This window comes from Corylus avellana, chromosome 1, assembly GCF_965113065.1.
Source record: "Corylus avellana chromosome 1, dhCorAvel1.hap1.2, whole genome shotgun sequence".
NCBI lineage: Eukaryota > Viridiplantae > Streptophyta > Magnoliopsida > Fagales > Betulaceae > Corylus > Corylus avellana.
This window is the reverse complement of record NC_142490.1, coordinates 9,153,987-9,174,545: the sequence shown is the minus strand read 5'-3', so window position 1 is coordinate 9,174,545 and position 20,559 is coordinate 9,153,987. Positions and strand designations below refer to the sequence as shown.

The 20,559-nt window shown below is 32.5% G+C and overlaps 2 protein-coding genes across 2 annotated transcripts; both read right to left on the bottom strand.

Annotated features, from left to right (window-relative positions):
• Window positions 1–5,263: 5,263 nt before the first annotated feature.
• On the bottom strand, window positions 5,264–6,452 carry LOC132171031 (protein METHYLENE BLUE SENSITIVITY 1). Its single transcript, XM_059582233.2, has 2 exons — window positions 6,029–6,452; window positions 5,264–5,557 (listed from the first exon to the last, which is right to left on the bottom strand). The coding sequence occupies exons 1-2, from the start codon at window positions 6,337–6,339 to the stop codon at window positions 5,554–5,556; spliced, it is 315 nt and encodes a 104-aa protein (XP_059438216.1). The 5' UTR covers window positions 6,340–6,452; the 3' UTR covers window positions 5,264–5,553.
• A 4,904-nt stretch (window positions 6,453–11,356) lies between these two features.
• Window positions 11,357–14,998, bottom strand: LOC132171884 (inositol diphosphatase DSP3). Its single transcript, XM_059583296.2, has 5 exons — window positions 14,650–14,998; window positions 14,150–14,243; window positions 12,485–12,542; window positions 12,338–12,381; window positions 11,357–11,658 (listed from the first exon to the last, which is right to left on the bottom strand). Exons 1-5 carry the CDS (start codon window positions 14,796–14,798, stop codon window positions 11,401–11,403), a joined length of 603 nt encoding a protein of 200 aa, XP_059439279.2. The 5' UTR covers window positions 14,799–14,998; the 3' UTR covers window positions 11,357–11,400.
• Between the last annotated feature and the right edge of the window lie 5,561 nt (window positions 14,999–20,559).

Genomic DNA, 20,559 nt, shown 5'->3' with positions numbered 1-20,559 from the left:
AATCAAAGAAACATAATAAACAAATTTTATTAATGATACGTCTATCAAGGAAACAAGGTGAATGTGAGAGGAGAAAGATTATACCAAACAAGACCTATTCATGTCACGTAACTGCCTCTCTCTATGAGCATTGTCATGACCACCACCACATGAGGCAGAGCTAGATGGAGATGTGGTCACTAGGTGTAAGGAGCTCTAGACGTTATGTCTGATTTGGGATGATTTAGGGTTACAGTCAAATGTGAAGAGTGAAGACAGGAAGAAGACGAAATGAAGAATCGAAGCTACTATGGGGAAAGTAAAGCAAAGCATGTGATTAATAAGAAGCGTATGTCTCCAGATAATGTGTAAAAGAGAGATGAGCTCAGATTAAATGGTGGAATGCAACTGGCAACCATTAAGATGAGCGTGTATTTTATGTGTTTCAACATGCGTTTTGCAGTGTACGTTTTATGTGTTAATTCGAATTTGTTCTAAAGACTTAAGAGGGAAGAGTCGTCAAACATTATTTTCTTTCTTGTTTTTTATGTGCGTTTTGGGCTGTCATGTGCCGTAGAGAAGTTGATGCTATGTTATCAAAGTGCAATCTAATAATAATAATAATAATTTTTTAAAAAAAAAAGTGCAATCTTCTCTCATTTATACAAAAAATAGCTCTAGTTGACCAATTTTGCAACTAAAATATGTTATAGTTTTAACGGATTAAATGTAATTTTATAAATTATAAGAAATTTATATTTAAGCTATAATAATATGATTAAGTATAATAAGTTTCCATTTAATCATATGATTAACAATTCAAATTGTTGATTCAACTAGCATTAGATACTTGATGGTTAGATAATTTAAGATATGACTATATAATTAACTTTTATTATTAAATTATATATTATATAAGTTATTTTTATTAATTAATATATATAATATATAAAATAATATGTAAATATATAAATATATATGAGTCGCGCTAATAAGCGAGCTGAGCCCTTATATGAGTATGTTAACAAACTTTAAACAAGCGAGCCGAGTTTTATACGGGTATGTATCGTTTAATAATCAAGTATAATTTCATGTCCACGAACTGCTCATTTAATAACTGAGTCGCACATGAGCCGAGCTTTATCAAGTCGAGTAGGGGTGTTCGCGAGCGAACTCAGGATCGGCTCATATAAGCTCGACTCGATTATTAAATAAGGCACTTCGTGAATACAAATCCTGGCTCAAATATTAAACGAAACAAGCTCAGCTCGACTCGATTAGGCTCGTAAGCAAACTCGTATAAGGCTCAACTAACTTATTAGGCTTGACTCGTATATTTTTTTATTAACTAACTAACAGTATATAGTCAATATTACTCAATAATAACAAATATACTATATAAATTATTTTAATTAATATATATATATATATAGCTCACAGCTCGGCTCAACTTATTATGAGCTCGAACTCGATTTTTTTGGCTTGTCTTTGAGCTTGGCTCAAGTTCGAATTCGAGTAAAATTTAAACGAGCTGAGCCCGAACAAGGGATGCTCACTTAGGCTCGGCTCGTTTACACCCTTAGAGCCGAACCCAAGCGAACTCACAGGTAGCTTTGTTCGTTTACAACCATATTTTATATATATATAATCTGAGGGGTGGCCAAATTTATTTATTTATTTATTTTTAAAAAAAATCCTTTTATAAGAAAAAAAATTAAAATTTTTTTATTTTTTTTATTAAAATTGGAAATTTTCTTTTGAAAAGAAAAAATCGTTTTAAAAAAGAAAATATTTCGTTATTTAAAACAAATTTTTATAAAAATAATAATAATAATAAATTTTCGTTTTTAAAAGAAAATAATTTTTTTTTCTTCTCAAATTTATGGGTTTTTTGTCTTATTGAGAAATTTATAAGAGTATTTTTATCTTTTGTTAGCATTGAAGGGACATTGACAATGTTTTGATAGTTTGGAGAAACATTGTCAATTGAATGGTAGTTTGAAAGGAGTATGTGGACTTTACCATTTTATATTTAAGGATAGGCGGTTAGCGGTTATTAACCGTCTACCGCCACCCCTAAAGCTTCTTACAAAAGTGATTAGCAATTATTGGCCACTTATAACTGTTCAGTTTGTAAACCCCTAGGAGAACCTTAGAAAAATATTTTTTAAGATGATTTGGCTCAAGTGCCATAAAAAAAAACTGCAGCATGTATGATAGTCATGTGCTTTAATTTTTTCAACGTTCAAATTAATTTTTCAATGAAAAAGTGAGAAATTAAATCTGAACTGAGAAAAAAATATAACACAAATGCTACAATTTTTCTTACAACGCCAAATTATAAAGGCCCACTTATCTAGTCAAACGAGTAGGATTCAAGCTTACTCGCACTTCTAAAAGCAAATGCATTTAGACTTTTAAAGTAGTTGTTTGGTTGGCTTACATAAAAAGGGATAACTGGATAAGATAAAACAACTACATATTCTTATATACTCAAAGAGCACATAAAAGGGATAAGATAAAGAAATAAATATTTTATTTAGAGAGAGAGAGAGAACAATTTTGTGGACCTGCATGAATTGCTAATGCAATAAAGCCTTGATACTATTATTTTAAAAAATCATAAAGTAATGATATTATAATTTTTTTAAAAAATATATAAATATTGATTTGTAAATTTTAATTATTAAGATGCTGACTTAACAAAGTCCACGTCAGCACCACGTCAGTTTGCAAAGCATACATAGTAAATTTAGTTGTGTAACTCGATTCTTTCTTCTTTGAACAAAATAACCTTTCTTCGTTAAGAAAATACATACCATAAATATTCTTGCGTTAGGTAAAAATATGGTAAAAATATACATTAACAGTTAAATGTAAAAGAGACCTATTATGCATACATCTATTATACGTCTTCCATACATTTCTTTTTATAATCAACCTATGGTGATTGATTTAGAAAAGAAATGTATAAACTGTAAAAAAATAATTTCTCAATATAAAAGCATGATAACCACTGCATCTTTCTTATATTTTTATATTTAAAGAACAATCAGAATTGAATTCGCTTGCACGAAAGATGCCTTTAGTTTTGAAAAAGGTTTAAGCAGCGAGAATATAAACATCAAAAGCATATTTATTGATGATCTACACTTTAATATCTAGTTAGTTATATTAAAATAGTATTTTTATTTGTTCACTTTTTGGATAGTCAAAAATATTCCTCAAATATAATTAACTTGATATATTATTATTCAGTTCAAATGAATTTAAGAAAATCCTAATTCACCCTTAAAGGCCCTGATCAAACTAGATGAGTACTGGTGATACAATATACCTCACAAACATTACATGCCTAATATAGGAAGACAGCGCTTTTTAAACTTCCCTATATGAGAAATGTTACACACTCCGACTTCTACTTGCTGATGTAGTACAAAAATTCACTTGTAAATGTTGGATGAATTGTTTTTTTTTTTTTTTTTGGGGTGGATGAATTGTTTTTACTACCACATCAAGGAAAATGAACGTAGGAGTGTGTAGCATATCCCATATAAGAAAGTTAAAAACGAGATTAGCTTTCTACCTGTTGATTTATCCAGTGTAAACGACATACTCAATACTTTAATGAAATAACAAAGCATCGACTTATAGTGTTGAATTTATTAGAAACTAGAAAGCATAAATTCATGGATGCCTCATATGCTAGAGACAATAGTCATTCTTAAACAAACCTTAACCTACCACCACTCGTTTATCCTTCTTCGATACTCCTCTCATCTTAAACTATGTCAAAGTAAACGCTTCGGACATGCAAGGAACCTGTTCAAGAATCACTCCTTTTTGTTTTTAATAGAGCAAGCCACTTGCTCACACTTGGAAAGCTCCAACAGTTTTCAAAATCACTCATTTAGATAGATAACAATAATCCACCAACTCCTGACGGATTTCAGCCCAACTCCAAGACAGTATCCGCCCACCAAAGGGGGGCAGTTTCAAGAACTGCCTGCCCGTCAACAAGGGGCAAGGCAGAGACCAGCCGTATATGCCTCCAACAAACGGGTACTTATAAAAACCTTGTCCATTGAACCCGAGAATAACATACATCCATGAATGATTTACATGAATAGAGTCAATCCTAAGAAGCAATGACTTTGTGAAAAAGAGCGTCAAAATCAACAGTGGATTTCACTGGAAAAGTGAGGATTTGTGAGAATTGAATGAGGACTTGATGAGGATGAGCTCTTTAGATTGTATAAGCATTCCTGATATGCAAAGACACAAAAATGGATTTGGATAAAACGAGCAGTGAGGTCGCCGAGAGTACGGAGGAAAATAATACAAAGATGGAGAAAACAAAACAGAATAATAGTGGAGAGAGAACCATAGAGCATTGATGCAGCGAAGTATAGAGGCAATGAGAGAATGGGTCCCTGAGATTTTCTTGGAAGCATTGGTGGTGTTGACTTTGGAGATCAAGATTGTGAATGTTGAACTTCGTAGATTTGAGGATAGGAACCGTGAAAATGGTTAGGTGGGATAGTTGCTGCTCGGAGAAGTAGGTCTGGTAATGATGGGGTGGTGGGCTGCAGAAGTGACAGAAGTTGTAGCATTGTGTGGAGGTGGTCTGGCGGGGAGGGTGGCTATGGTGGTGAAAAGGTCATTTGGTGGAGAACTACAGAGATTTGAGGGGTTTTGGTGTGATTGGGACTCTGGGGTTGACCTTTTTGTGGGAAGACTAGCATCCACCCATTTTGACCAGTTTTTTAAAAAAATCCAACCCGCCGGGTAATGGGGAAAAAATCCACCCATTACCCTCACAGGTGGCCAGTGCCATACACAAATCACTCTAAATGATCATGACATAACATCAACCATATGCTTCCAAACCAAAAACGGAATAACATGGTGTTCAACACTCCCAAGCACATTCTGATTCATCACTAGAATACTTAGAACATGCAATCTATGATGCAAATGTGAAGAAACATCCTGTTCTTGGTAGTCACAAAATTATGACTAGGGGCTTAAATAATGCGGTAAACTTATTTTCAATTCTGAAACTCCTAGGCAAATAACACATAATTTTTTTTTACTAATTTTCACTTTCAGGGAACCCCAGTGAAAAGAAGAAAGAGGTTGGCAAGAATTCATTAATATGCATTGCATTGGAAAACAGACAACCAAATAATGCACAAAGCATAACATCCTTGTATAATGAAACACTTAATTCAGGCAAATGGAAAACAGAGTTAAGTGTAGAGATTTCGCCAGATCAAGCAAATACAAGAACAAAGCAGATTGTAACTTTATTCAGATGCCATAACTCCAATTGCATAGATCGGAGGAAAAACCAAAGAGAAAAGCACTTACCACAACATTCTTAGCAACACTTGTTGCCATTAAGGATCTACATAGACACCAACTTAGATAAAAATAAGTAAGCAGAATCTAATATAAACCAGATAATATAGGTTCTTCACATCCATTAAGTCAACCACAAACATAGACAAACATATGAACCAAGTTCATGTCAATGCAAATCCAGACACCTTCAGTCACAAGCCGTCTAGATTAACTGAAAAGAGAAACAAAAGAAATTAGAACACGAAACATCACTGCCAAAGACTTGACTCTTGTCTGAAAACATAATTACTAGGAAAAATTTCATGTACTAAAAGCATATATTAAGTTGAGAAAATCTTTTACCACTAACCCTCACTCACCCAAGCATGTATATCATCAAACATGCTACATGTAAGTAAATAATTTACCATGCCCACATCCCAAATAAGAGTTCTATCATGAAAAAACAAGTATACTCTCAATTACCCATATTCCATACCACAAGTAAACATGATAATTATAGCGCACAACTATTCATAAGAATAGTCCATCATCATCATCATCATGGCAGATAATATACAGTTCAAGCACTACAAGCCAATCGCCTACTTGACCACAATAATAATATCAAAAAAGAAAAAAGAAAAAAGAAAAACCCCAGCACACAAATAGCAACGAAGCGATTGGCAAATTAGAATATCACTTCTTGTGGCTGCCACGGATGCCAGGGCGGCCCTTGGAGGTATCGGCGCCAAGGGAGGCGTGAAGATTGTTGAGCTTGGTCTCATCGAAGCCGATCTTGGGGTGCTTGGCGTCGTGGTGGATCTGCATAGACTTCACGTCCGGCGCCGTCACCTTGCAGTGCGGGCACTCTAGCTTGGCGTGTCCGCCCTTCTCTATGCCCGAACGGTCAGCTTGCCCGGCCTTCCCGCCGCCCCGATTCGTCGTCGCCGCGTCGATCTTGAGCGCGATCTCCTTCGCTGTGTGCTTCTTCGGCTTGGCCTTCCCCGTCATCCTCGGAATCTAATCCGAAGGCCCTGGTGGAGAGAGGAGTGGTTGCGTGGGAAAACCCTAAGGGAAAGGGACAGGAAACCCTAGCCTGGTGCCGCGAGCGGGTGATTACGTACCTATGTAAGATACATGTAAATATATATATAGAGGCTTGTCTGTGTTTGGAATATGTGGTGGTGGGCTGGGCTTTGATTGTTTTACTTCTTGTATGGGCCTATTGGATTCGGCGTAAGGATTTTTATTATTACAACATATATATATATAGAGAGACACACACACACACGTTGAGGTACACATGAAAGAATAACTCCTATGTCGGGATATACAAGAAAAAAAATGGGGCCTTTTTGACCACTAATTAAAAAGACAAACTAAACTCAAAATTAAAAATTAAAAAGACAAACTCCCAACTTATTTGAGGAATTGCGCCAAGCGACAAAATTTATGAATTTAAGGATATTTATTGAGTAAAGCCTTTTCAAATATGGATTAAAATATGTTATAGTACAATAAAAAAATTATTTTTGGCCCATAAAAGTTTTAAGTGGTAAGAGGTCATAAACTCCATAAGTGGGTGAGCCACAACAACTATGAATGAAACTTGTGGCCTATTGCCACCTTTAAGAGTTGAGAAAACCTTATATTCGAACTTAGCGTAAAAGAGGTGTTTTACAACATCCAATAATATGCTGACACCTCAAATAAAGCAAAAATATTTCACAAAAATACTCTATAGCAAACAAAAAAATTGCACAAAGAGGAAAGAGATGGCCAGACCCACGCACTCAAGAACAAATCCATCCATTTCTAAACCGCTTCTCTCTCCCTCTCTCTCTCTCTCTCAGATGCATCTCCAGTGGGAGTTGTCTTGCTTAAAAAACGACGGCGATTTGACTCCGGCTCTAGCTCTCACAACAGATCTGGCGGTTGGGCTCCAACAATGGCGGTTTGGATTTGGCCATGAGTCACCATCTCCGGCCTTTAGGGTGATAGAATCCCTAAAGAGTTAACTTTTCGCCTCTAGATTTTAGTTTTGAATCCATAAACGGATTTTGAGGCATCAAAAACAAGTTTTGATGATGGATTCTCCGGTTGGGTTTGGCCGGCGATGAAGAAAGGGGCTGCTACTTTTGAGAACATCAAACCTGCTGAAGAAGAAAGGGGGCTGCAAAATAATCATGTGTTTTCAATTATATTCTATAAGATGAGTTTAGCTTAGGTATCAAAAATGTACTGGGGGCTGCAAAATGGGTCTTTTACACACCGACGGGATAGTAGGGGCTCTCTTAAGACTTTTATGGGCAAAAAATGGTTTTTTTATTGCACTATAGCATTTCTCTTAAATAAAATAGAGGATGACTTTTTTTTAGAAGTAAATGTAAAATTTGTCCATGTGGTTGGCCTAAATTACAAATTATTCCATGTAGTATAAAAAATAATTTATAAGTCCCTATAGTTTACCTAAATTTATGGTCTAAAAAATAATTTATATGTCCTCAAGGTAGGCCAAAATAATAGTTTACTCCCTGAAATTAATTTTCATGCTCTAAAGACAAATGCCAGTTTAATAAAAAGTGCAACCAAATTTTCTCCAACTTAATTTGAAGGAAAACTTTGTCACAATTAATTAACTTGAATGTTGTTTTTATTTATTTTTCAATGGTTAGAAGATGTGACCGTCAAATTTTAGCAAAATGCTCTCAAATCGTTTTGAGGAAGATAAAAATGAGAGAGGGTTACGCACAAAGTAAAATTTTGAGGATATAAGAGATTATGTTAATTTATTGAAACAATATGATTTGGAGTGATGGTTGATGTGTAATCTTAGCTGGTGTCCTAAAATGATGTGAAAAATCACAGTTGTCAATTTTTAAAATCATAAATTAATAATAACATGTGTCACGTTTTTAGTAAGTATAACGTGACAAAGTAGCGGATTATGTGAAATTACTTAATGAAAATTGATTTTATGGATAAACTGTTATTTTGGCCTACCTTGAGGACTTATAAATTATTTTTTATACCATAAGGAATTATTTGTAATTTAGGCCAACTACAGGGACCTATAAATTATTTTTTGGGGAAAATGCAGTTTACCCCCCTGAAGTTTCAGGAGTTTTTCAATTTTAACCCCAAAGTTCAAAAATTGGCAATCTACCCCCCTAAAGTTTCAAAAATTGGCAATTTAAACCCTCCGTTTAATTTTTCCGTCTAAATGGACGGAAATCTGTGAAATTACATCACTACCCTCAGTCTTTTTTAAAAAAATTTCCGTCCAATTTAACGGAAAAATTAAACGGAAGGTTTAAATTACCAATTTTTGAAACTTCAGGGGGGTAGATTGCCAATTTTTGAACTTTAGGGTTAAAATTGAAAAACCCCTGAAACTTCAGGGGGGTAAACTGCATTTTCCCCTTATTTTTTATACCACATGGAGTTAATTGTAATCTAGGCCAACCACAGAGACCAATTTTTTATTTATCCATTTTTTTTATATATATAATTAGCATTTCAATAAGGGCTTGTAAAAAAAATTAAGAGCTGAATTTCATTACCACATCATTATAATTGTATGATAATCATATAACAGATTACTATATAGTATTTTTCTATTGAAAACAAATTGTAATTATTCATTGTATTCATATTGAAATTTTTAGTCAATTGTTTTGAGTAATGTTACATACTCAACTCACATCTAACGAATACCTGATTACATTTGAAAGTCCAACATTTCTAAATTATAGATCATGTTAAATATAATGGGTAACTTCACTTTAAACTTCAGAATTACCACATGATTTGACAACTCCCCTCCCCCACAAACTTCAAAACCTCTGAATTTGAACTCCTAAACTTTCAATTGTAATTAATTTGAACCCATCTGTCAGATTTGAATCGTTAAAAGTGAGACAATAACGTTTATACCCTTTACTTTTTTATAAAATTTTAAATTTACCCTTAATTCCAAATTAAAAAATAATAATAATTAAAAAAAAAAAACAACAAAATTGCAACTAACTACAATTATATATTTCATACAATTAAAATATGTAACAAAAACTATAAATATTTATAAACAATTAATTTAAAAGGGAAATCTAAATATAAAAGTTTACCTACACATTTTTATTATTTAATAATAAATCAGTATAAAAATTTGACTATGTATAAGTCAGTGTAAAAATTTCACTATACACCTCTCAAAAAAAAAAAAAAAAACTAAGCACTTGATTTGAAATGCTTGAAATTTGCTATATCCTCGTTATGATTTTTTGTTAAATTTTGTCAAAATTCTCAAAATATCATTTTTTAAAAAAAAATTATAAATAGGGTTAGTTACCTTTTTAATACTGAGGTTTTCAAGCTTTTATTTTTTCTAACCTAATTTTCAATTTGTATCACAGATAGTACCTAACTTATGGGTAAATACCAGTTTGTCACTATTATGTCAACCAAACTAACAGACTACAATAGGGGTGGTTTTGGCCACCTCCTGTGGCCGGTCTGATGGTTTGACCACCCCATGGCTTCTAGGGGTGGCTTGGCAACCCTGTAGGCCTTTGAAGATGGTTTCGGCCACCTACTTTATGGCCATTGGAGGTGGCCGAACTACCCTAAAGGGCCTTATGAATGGTTCGGCCACTCCTTGACGGGCCCACAAGGGTGGCCGAAATCACCCCATAGCAGTCCGTTAGTTTGGCTGACGAAATGGTAGCAATGTATTAAATTTGTATTTACCTATAAGTCAAGTACCATATGTAATACAAATTAAAACCTAAATGAAAAAAATAAAAACGTGAAAACCTAGGTACTAAAAATGTAAATAACCCTATAAAAAAATAAAATAAAAATTACAAAGATTCAGGCATTGGTCCGAATTAAATGAAATTTACAAAAATACATTCGCCTAAATCTTTGCAATTTTTTTTTCTTATAAAAAATGGTATTTTGAAAATTTTTACAATATTTAATGGAAAATCTTAACAGATGGTGTACATTGCAACAAATTGAAAGTTGAATACCATACATTGAGAGTTTTTTAACATTAAGGAATAATTTCAAAACACATAAAAGTAGGAGAGTTTTGTGAAGTTTCTTACCTTCTATGTATAAGCTTTCCTTCACTATGTACTGTTTTCTTGGTATTGTATTAACAAAATATAATTACATTTGCTTTATTGTCGCATGTTACATATATGTTATTGCTTTAATATGTATTTAAATTGTAAGAACATTATATTTATATGTATTTAATTGTGGTTTATACAAGAGCTCTAATATGTTATGTGAAGGTTAGCTATGGTTTTAAAGAGAAAAAAAATATATACATTTCTTGCACTTTTTTGTAGAAGGCAAGACATTAAAATGAACAATAAGGTTATAGTTTAAGAGAAGTGATAGGGAGCCAAACAAATGAATCCAAAAAAATTTATGAACTGATATGGCAGACCATAAGTGACAGACACAGGAGAAAAAATTGCATTTTTTTTTTTTTTTTAATTTAAAAACCCTTGTCACGTCAGTTTGAAAATTTTTTTAGGTTAATTTGTTTGGCTCTCTAGCACTTTTCATACTTTAAGAAGGGTTATTTATAAATATTAAAAAATAAATAAAATAAAATGAAGTAACAATTTGGGGAAATGTCATCCTCAAATATCACCCGCATGCCTAATGGGTGATGAATGCAATTCCGCATGCCTAAATGTCATCTTCAAACAGAAAAGAAATATGGCTGGAAACATGGCTGAATTATCCAATGAGAAAGAGAGAGAGAGAGAGAGAGAGAGAGAGAGGAAAACGAGTAGCGTCTTGAAATTTTTTTCTTGTATGTAGCATTATAGACTGAAAAAAACTGGCTTGCACCACTGCTTTCCGTACGTGTAAAAATGGAAGCCCACAGTAGATGCTTAATTTTAAAACTAAAACAAGCATGAAGGTGTGACAAAAAGCACCTCAGTAAACCCAATCACCCCCCCCCCCCCCCCCCCCCCCCCCCCCTCCCCAAAAAAAAAAAAAAAAAAAAAATTGAAAGAAAGAAAGAAAACGCTCCCTCAAGCCCGGCTAAATTGACGTAATACGGGGCTTTTGTAAAGGCTCTTCACTGTACAGCAGCCGCCTCTTGTTTGAACCATATCCTTGATACTGGTATATAATGCTGTACAGACACTGCCTCAGGCACATTTCGTCAAATTTCTCTATAAATCTCAAATCTGTTATCCTAGATTTTGCACCAGCAAAACGTTGGTACTCCTCAACCACAGAAGACAGGCACCAATTCTGAAATTTTCTCAGGCAACCAACAAGACAACCTGTCCGATGCTGCACAAATAAATTCAAATATCAATTATATGAAATGTGTCAATAGCACAGATTTCTCTTTAAAAATGCCAATAAAGTAAGCATTAATACAAACAATTAAACAATTTTTTTCCATAAATTATTAAAATGTAGGATGACAAAAGGGTGGGATGGTTCAACTCTAGTCCAAAACCTTGGGCCAAATAACTAACTAATGCAGGTCTCCAGCTCCTAAACAGCAGAGCCCGTGCCCGCGTGCTGATAATAGAACTCTGATAGCAAAATAAAACCGGATGGTTTTTATTCATTTACTTTTAGTATAGGAAGAATGCCTGGTGATTGTCAGACTGACATCAGAGTTGAACAGAGGAGCAAAATCCTCTACAAAAATAAAAATGTAAATGCAGGACCAACCAGATTCTAATTTCCATTAAAATTCCTCCAGAGGGTCATTTTGATCAATGAAGCATGAAATAGATGCAAAATCAAATTCAGAATAGAAATGTATCATTGTGATAGTAATGTTACTGCTACACTGAAAATTTTGTCCAATATGAGCTAGATGGTGTATAGTAATAATGACTGACATCGAATAATTTCCAGTAGTTAGTTTACTTTTCATATGGATCATGTACACAAGTGGCTAACAACAAGCACTATTTCAAAAAATAAAAACTAAAATATAGAACATGAACCATACCTTTCCACGCTTACAATGGATCAAAACTGGATGGTTTCTCACATCTGGAAACACCAAAAGATAAATGCAAAATAAGATAAAATACTGAATCTATCTAAATTACAGCAAAAGAGTTAATTGAAACTTTGCCAGATTATAATCCAGTACCAATTAAGACTTTCAGAGCCTCCATGATGGTCTCCTTGGGAATAGATACATAAGGCTCCTGTAAATGTAATGTAAATGCTTATGAACAGTAGCATCAGGAATGCAGTAAACATGGTACAACCATGCCCACATTCCATCAAATGTCATTAGCATCTGTAATATTTTAATTGCAAGATAGAATCAACCACAGAGTCAACGCACAAACTACTCAGGTTTTCTGTTAGCTTTATTATTCCAACATTTACACAGCAAACACTTAATTAACAAATTAATAATTTCTATTCATTTGAACATGGATAAATAAAAACATACTACAGCATTCATAAAGATTTTTTTTATTTTTTTTATTTTAATACAAAACACTTAGCATATTACAGATAATCACTTTCTTTACCAACCTATTATATCAGCCACACTATAAGCAAATGTACCAAGTAGGAATTGTTGGAAATCATAACCCAGATTCCAATGTAATAACAGTTTCGACTATCTATGATGGTCCCCAGAAAGAGTATCATAACAAGAACTCCATAGCATCTTATGTTTTTTAAGACATCTTCCTATGGACATTGTGCCCCAAGATCTTCTAGTAAACCCATGCTTCTAAAATCTCAAGAACCATGTTTGGTACTTATTACACTGGGAAACATTGTATCAGAACAATTAGATCATTTGAAAATAAAGAATTTTTACCATGACACTTTGTTTAGCACAAAAAGGCAAAAACTATACGTCGTGAGAAATTATAAGAACTACTTAACAACCATCATCAAGCCACCTTCCTTCCTTCCTTCTTTGTTTTTTTTTTTTTTATTTGATTCAAAACATGAAGCTCCTTTTTTTTCTTCCTTTTTTGGCCCTAAGATAAGCTACCACTGACTGTCAAATATTTAACCACTATCTATGAACATGTATGGATAAGATTCCAGCTATTTAAAAGAAAGTCATGATTTCCGAAATATGGAGTGAAACACAAAATCTTTCCCTTAGACTACGAGTTCTCAACCTGAATCTTTGACTACTAATACTTGTATACCGAGCACAACAAATATATGTATTTTCACTACTTAAAGGATCTGTTTTCTTTTTATTACAAAAAGAAACCAAAAGAAATTATTACTCTACTTATCTTCTTCTTTTTTCCCTTTTGATGGGTAAATAATCATTAATCGATAAGAGATAAATAGTAACATGTAAAATTGTTATTTCTACCCTCTGCTAATTAAATTCCTATAAAATTCCAAACAGAGCATCTATAAAGATAAAATGTCAAAAGGGACAAAAAAAAAAAAATCTTGGACAAAATCCCTTAGAATTTACTTGAAAATAAGTTAAAGTAATCAAGTGTCAGCATGAGATTAAATCTTTAGATATAGTTTGCTCCATCTCCTGGATTTTGCATCGTCCCAGAAAAGAAAAATCACTTGAAAATCCAACAGCTGCTATCTTAGTGAAATACCAAAAGAATCACCCAAGATTTCAAATTAAACACATGCCATAATATAGTCTTTCTCTCAACCATTATCATAAAAACATAACTGCATCCACACATCAACATGCACTCAAATAACATGCATTCAAACTCAACAAATATTTGCACATCACAACAATTTGCATCTCTAACTATACACATGATGAACCAGAGAGAAAGTTCAGAGATTATACCGTCTTCCCCTCGATTCCGAACTGAAGGAGACGAACATTCCGAGACCTGAGAAACTCCAAGTTCTCTTCCGGGTAGGGTTCGGGACACAAATATCTGTTCCAAATCCCAATCACGTATAAGTCACATATCTTGCAAAATCCAACGCATTATCCTCTATTTGTTTCTAGAGAAAATTCTAGAAAACTATTTCTCTTCATAATTTCAATATTTCATATTCTTTTCCTTTTCTTTCCCTCAAAATCTTCCTCAACAACCAAACAGACTCCAATAAATACATCTAGAAAAATTCTTGTTCCCAAAAAAATAAAAAATAAAAAATTCAGCTCGTTTAAAGCGCAAAAGAAGTCAAAATTCTCTTTTCTTTTCCGTCAAAATTTCTTATCAACCAAAACAGAATTCACTTACATTATGCTAGCTTTTAAACAAAATACACACACACACATGCATATACATATAGAAAAAACATAGGCATGTATGTATACACAAAAGAATTACTTACATGATGGATCGGAGATTTAGGGTGTCGAGGAAGGCGAAATTGGAGGGTTGAGGAAAGCCGGATCTGAAAATGCCGTCCTCGACCATTGAGAAATTCGAGGGCGGGACCAAGACGATGTCGTTCTCTTGCTCTTCCAATATCAACCCCATCGCTTTGCTCTCTCTTCTTCTCGTCGGCGTCGTCAAAACAAGAAAGCGAAAACCGAAGACTTTTTTTTTTTGTTTTTTCTTTCTCAGACGGTGTGAGTGAATGCAGGATCGGAGGAGGTTCAAGAAGAAGAGATGTAAGGAGAAGAGAAGGCTACGGTTTTAGAGTCGCAGAAGGAGAAGGAGACGTGAAACGACGCCGTTGTTTGTTAGGAATCCGTTTCGGATTCAAACTGTTGGGGTATGTTCGTATGTCATCAGTCCTCTAACGTGTCTCTGACTCTCTGCCACGGAGAGAGAGAGAGAGAGAGAAAGAGAATTTAATTGCTTCTTTATTTTTATTTTTATTTTTTATAAAAATAAAAAAATAAAAATAAAAGTATGGGCGGCCGGGAACCCAAAAAAGTGACTTTAGTTTGGGTTCCTTTTTATTTTATTTATTTTGGGGTGAGATGTGTGGGATTAAAAATAATAAAATTTGAAGAAAAGCTACAATGATTGCAATGTTAATTGATTTTGGTCAATTTCTAGACATGATCGAATAAGGTGGAATCGTCGATGGAGAATTCTCACGTAAGCCTGATTAGTATTAGTTATTTTAAATTCTTATTGATGTTTTGGTGAGGTTGAGTTAAGCTATGGCTTAGTCGAACTTAATAGAGCGCTTACGGTTCTCACCGTCTAGGCCCTTCCTATACGGTTCCCAATGAATAAGTACTACTATAGTCGTGCCCAGGTAAAATAGCCACAATTGATCTCTCCGACTTACTTTTTTTTAAAAAAAAAAATAAGGTCATTTGACAAAGTCACGTCCAACCAATTTGACCGCTGCCTTCTATTATATTTTATTATTATTTTTAACCTTTTTTTTTTTTTTTAGCCAATGAGAGGATGCATCTAAATATATCTCTAAAATACTATTTTTAGCAAATAAATCATTTCAGTGCCCTAAATTTGGCATTATTAATTTATTATTAAACCTTTTTTTTTTTTTTTAATAATGACTGATTTAAAAGTGAAAGTATAACCTTCATTTGACACGTCACTGACTATTATATTAAAAAAAAGAATAGCATTTATTTAAAAAATTAAATAATGTGAAATACAATAGCTTTGGAATAAACATTCCCTCATGAGCAATTATGAGAATGTATAGGACAACGCCTAATGAAGCGGAAGTCACTAGTTCGAATTCTCCTCCGTCCTCTTGTGTGGACATGTCAAAAAAAAATTATGAGAATGTATAGTTTAAAGTGTTAATAGAGTGGTCATTATAATATATAATATTAGTGTATAAAATATGATACGATACGAGGAGGAGGGGAGCTCAAAATAAGTTCTATGAGGTTGCCTCCATCGTAAAAAAGATTCTGAATTTTGACCGGGTCTAAAGCTTGACCTGTGGACCATTTCCTTTTTTTTTTTTTTTTTTTTGAATGTGGACCTATTGTTTGAACGGGAGAATGGTTGTTTAGCTGTTTTTGAATTTGACTTTTGTTTTATTAGGAAAAGTACACATGTCCCCTCAAATACTTAATTAATAATGTTTTTTTAAAATTTTAATTGTGACAATATCTTTAAGCTATAAAAAATTGTCAATGTCCTCTTTAATAACGAAAATACCCTTAATAAAATTAAAATAGAAAATTAAAGGAAAAAAATTAAAACTAAATTTTTTTTAAAAAAAAATCTTTTTTGTTGAAGAAAAAATTTGTTTTTTTTTTTTTGTTTATTTATTGAAATATATAGAAGTATTTTTGTCTTATGCCAAAAGTTTAAGGTCATTTTTGTCTTTCTTTACTAGTATTGGAGGGATATTGTCAATTTTTTAGAAGTTGGGGAGGAGGCATTCTCAATTGGAGTAGTAGTTTGAAAAGAGTATATGAACTTTTTATTATTATTATTATTGTGTAAGTATTTGGAAAGAAATGGAACTGTGGTTTGAAAATTTATATATGTTTTTTGACATATTCACACAAAGAAAAAAAAAAAAAAAAAAAGATTCGAACTAATGACTTATACTTCAAAATGCGTAGTTTATAGTGATTGAAGTAACTGAAAATTTCTAATTTAGAAAGTCAGCAAAAGAAAAAATTGGTTGAAGCCTCGAGCACAGCCGTAAAGGTTGCTTGTGAATTGTGATAAATCGCCATGTTGTTGAACCACAAAACTAAAGTGAATTATTGGGTAAATGTCTCTATTGCATAACTCATAATTTAACCATTTTTTTTTTCTTTATTTATTTATTTATTTTTATCGAAAATAGTGTGCAAGGAGACGGGAGACTATTTTTCATTGCGTAAATATTATTTTATTTTAATGACTTTGTTCAAAATAAAATTTGAAAGATAAAAAAAATACATAGCTTTATACCATCATTAGCCTCGTTTGTTGAAAACCTCCGTTAGTGTTTTTCTGTCAAATAAATAACAAAAATAACGTTAAAAATACTATTATACCCTTTAAATAAATATTAAAAAAAAAAAACAAAAAAAAAAAACAAAAAAAAAAACAAAAGGTGGTGTGGTGACGGACTTGCCTTCCAGGACAGTAGTTATAGCTTAAACTGAACATTTCACAGCGGATAGGAATCTCGTTGGTCATGCCCAAATGAAGAATTACACTGATCACCATTTTTTGCTTTTTTGAATAATAAAAAAAATAAAAATAAAAAGATTGGCATGAATTATATATATATATATATATATATATATCATGCCAATTAACATATAAATCCTTTTATCTTTTTCTTTTATTATTCAAAAAGGCGAAAAAGGATGACAAGTGAATTTCTCATTTACTTTAACATGCTGCTTGATTTTTATAGTTTATTCATAGCCCATCGCTGGAAATAAGTTTTTAACTTTTTATGGAATATTTCATACTAGATGACGTGGAATTTCTAAAATGAAAAAAAAAAAAAAAAAAAAAAGTTTCTTTAATGTGAATGGGAAACGTGGACGGTGACTTTTCAATTTCTTAAAGGTTCATTGAATTATCAACCACTCATGCTATTGCCATCTTGTGAGACCTCACTGCTCACGTAACAAATTTGACATCTTCTTAATTCCAAAAAAAAAAAAAAAAAAAAAACCCTAAAATATTTTCGATTTAACAAAAAAAAACTTCATTAGTTTGAGTTTCTCTTTCTCAAATCGTTGGACTTCTGCCAACCAAAGGTGGATCTCTGCAGACTATTGGCCGGCTGTCAGTCTTTTTTTTGGATTGCTGACGAATCACCTCGTCCAAGCTACTGCCATAACTTAAAATTTAGGATAATTTTTTTAAAAAAATTCTTTTATATTAATTTTTTTATGCTGTAAACAAAAATTAATTTTTTATAGATTAATATAATTGCATAAAAATATAAAAAAAAATATCACTTAACATACAAGTTAAGTGATTAATTCTACTTTGGAAGAGAAAATCTGCATACTTTTCCAATATGATGTGGTAAGCCTGGACTTTACCCTTGTTTAAATCTGACAAGTCATCTATGTTTTTCCATGTTTGACAAAATAGGTGACAGATTCAAGAGAATGTTCCACAAACTTAGGCCCCGGTCGGCTTAAAGGACCAATATTCCTATTAGTGTTAGGCTTGCCACTTCTAGAACTCAAAATAAGTTGAAAGGAACTCAAAACTTAAAACTTCTTTTTTTCAAACACAAGCTTTGAAATTTATTCTATCTACTCTTTATGAATTGATCACCATTTAAATTTTAAATAAACAACCTCTATGAGTACATGAATCAAAGTAGAAGACTTGGAGATAAACTCCGAATCTATCATGGAGATAAACTCCGACAATCACTTAAAGATAAACTCCTAACATTATTATGAGATAAACTATAAACTCCTACTTCTAATAAACTAGGCAATAGAGACTTATTGTCATAAAAGTATAAAACACTGTACCGTAATGCTACATACTCAAACTCTTAATTAAAAAAGATAAATTTTCACATGACATTGAATTATGGTAACATATGCCTCGTGTCAAGCTCTTTTAAACTTGTTTTGAGTTCTAGTAGTGGCAAGCAGTGGCGGATTTGCGTGGGGGCGACCTGGAGGCGGGCGCCCCTGGTAAAAAAAAAATTAAGAAAAATTTCTTAACTCAATTTTTAATTTGATATTTTAATTTTTTGGTTTGTTGCGCCCTTTAGGGCCTTTACTCAGTTCATTGTGCAGCATGTTGTTAATTTTTAATTGTTTGATGTCTGTGGGTCGGTCAGTGCGTGTTCGATGTTTCTCTCACATTCTTTGTGCATTGTCAATGACTCAATTGTCATAACCAAGAAGTCAAGAACTTGGTTTCTCTCACTCTCGTGTTCGATGTTTCTCTCACATTCTTTGTGCATTGTCAATGACTCAATTGTCATAACCAAGAAGTCAAGAACTTGGTTTCTCTCACTCTCGTGTAACGTGTTCGATGTTTTTCAGACTTTTCCTAATCCTTCTCTCTTTGGCTGTTTCAGTTCCTTGGTTTCATATTTAAAAAAAATAAAAAATAAAAAATAAAAAAAATCAAGAAATTTAATGTTTATTTATCAATATTTGACATTTTCCTTGTCATAACCCAACCGAGTAAATTGAGAGTAAAATTTATAATTAAAGCCATTAAGGCCGTAATTTTTCTTGGTTATGATCTCGCCCTTAATTTGTGTTGATTATAATTTAAGCTTTTTAATTGAGATATATCTCTCATTTTCGTTATTTTGTTTATCTAAGAACGTGTAGAATGCAAGTTTAGGCACTTTGTATTTTGTATTTTCCTTTACTTTTATACTAGTGCCTACATGGTAACCAGAGACGGAGGGAGGGGGGGACCAGGGTGGGCCATGGTCCCCCCAAAATAAGGAAAAAAAAATTATAAGTAAAAAAAATAATAAAAACCCCAAAATAAGGAAAAAAAAAATTATAAGTTAAAAAAATAATAAAAAAAATTAAAATTAAAGTTTTAATTTTAGTCATTTGGCCCCTTCTAAAAAAAAAAATTGGCCCTATTTTTAAATTTTTTGGCCATATCCAATAAAAATTTGTGGCCCTATTTTTAATTTTTTTGGCCATATCCAATAAAAATTTGTGGCCCTATTTTTAATTTTTTTGGCCCATATCCATTAAGTTTTTTTTTTTATTTTTGGCCCTTACTTTCAAATGTCTACTTTTTTGGGCCTTACAGTAGTCTATAGTTCATAAAAAACAACAAAAATAATTTTTTTTAATAAAAAAATTTTAAAGAACCGAAAAAAAAAAAAATTTGACTGGCCCCCTTCCATAAAATTTCTTGGCTCCGTCCCTGATGGTAACTGATATATCAATTTAACATATATTTATGAAGTTAGATAAATATGTTTTTTGTGATAAATATATTGTGATATATTTTTTTTATTGTATTTATCATATTATAATAAAAACATAATATATAAAAAGAACAAAAATAAAATATTTTATCATTATATTTTATTATTTTATTGACGACCTTGATAAAATGAATTCTTTGATCCGCACTTGTGGCAAGCCTAATTTAACTAATAGGATTGGTCCTTTAAGCTGACCGGGTACCAAGTTTGTGGAACATTCTCTTCAATCTGTTACCTATTTTGTCAAACATGGATAAACATAGACGACTTGTCAGATTTAAACAAGGGCAAAGTCGAGGCTTACCACATCATATTGGAAAATCACGCGGATTTTTTCTTCCAAAGTAGAATTAAAATCATGCTAACTTTTTTTTTTGTGAGAAAAGAATATTTTGGATCTCT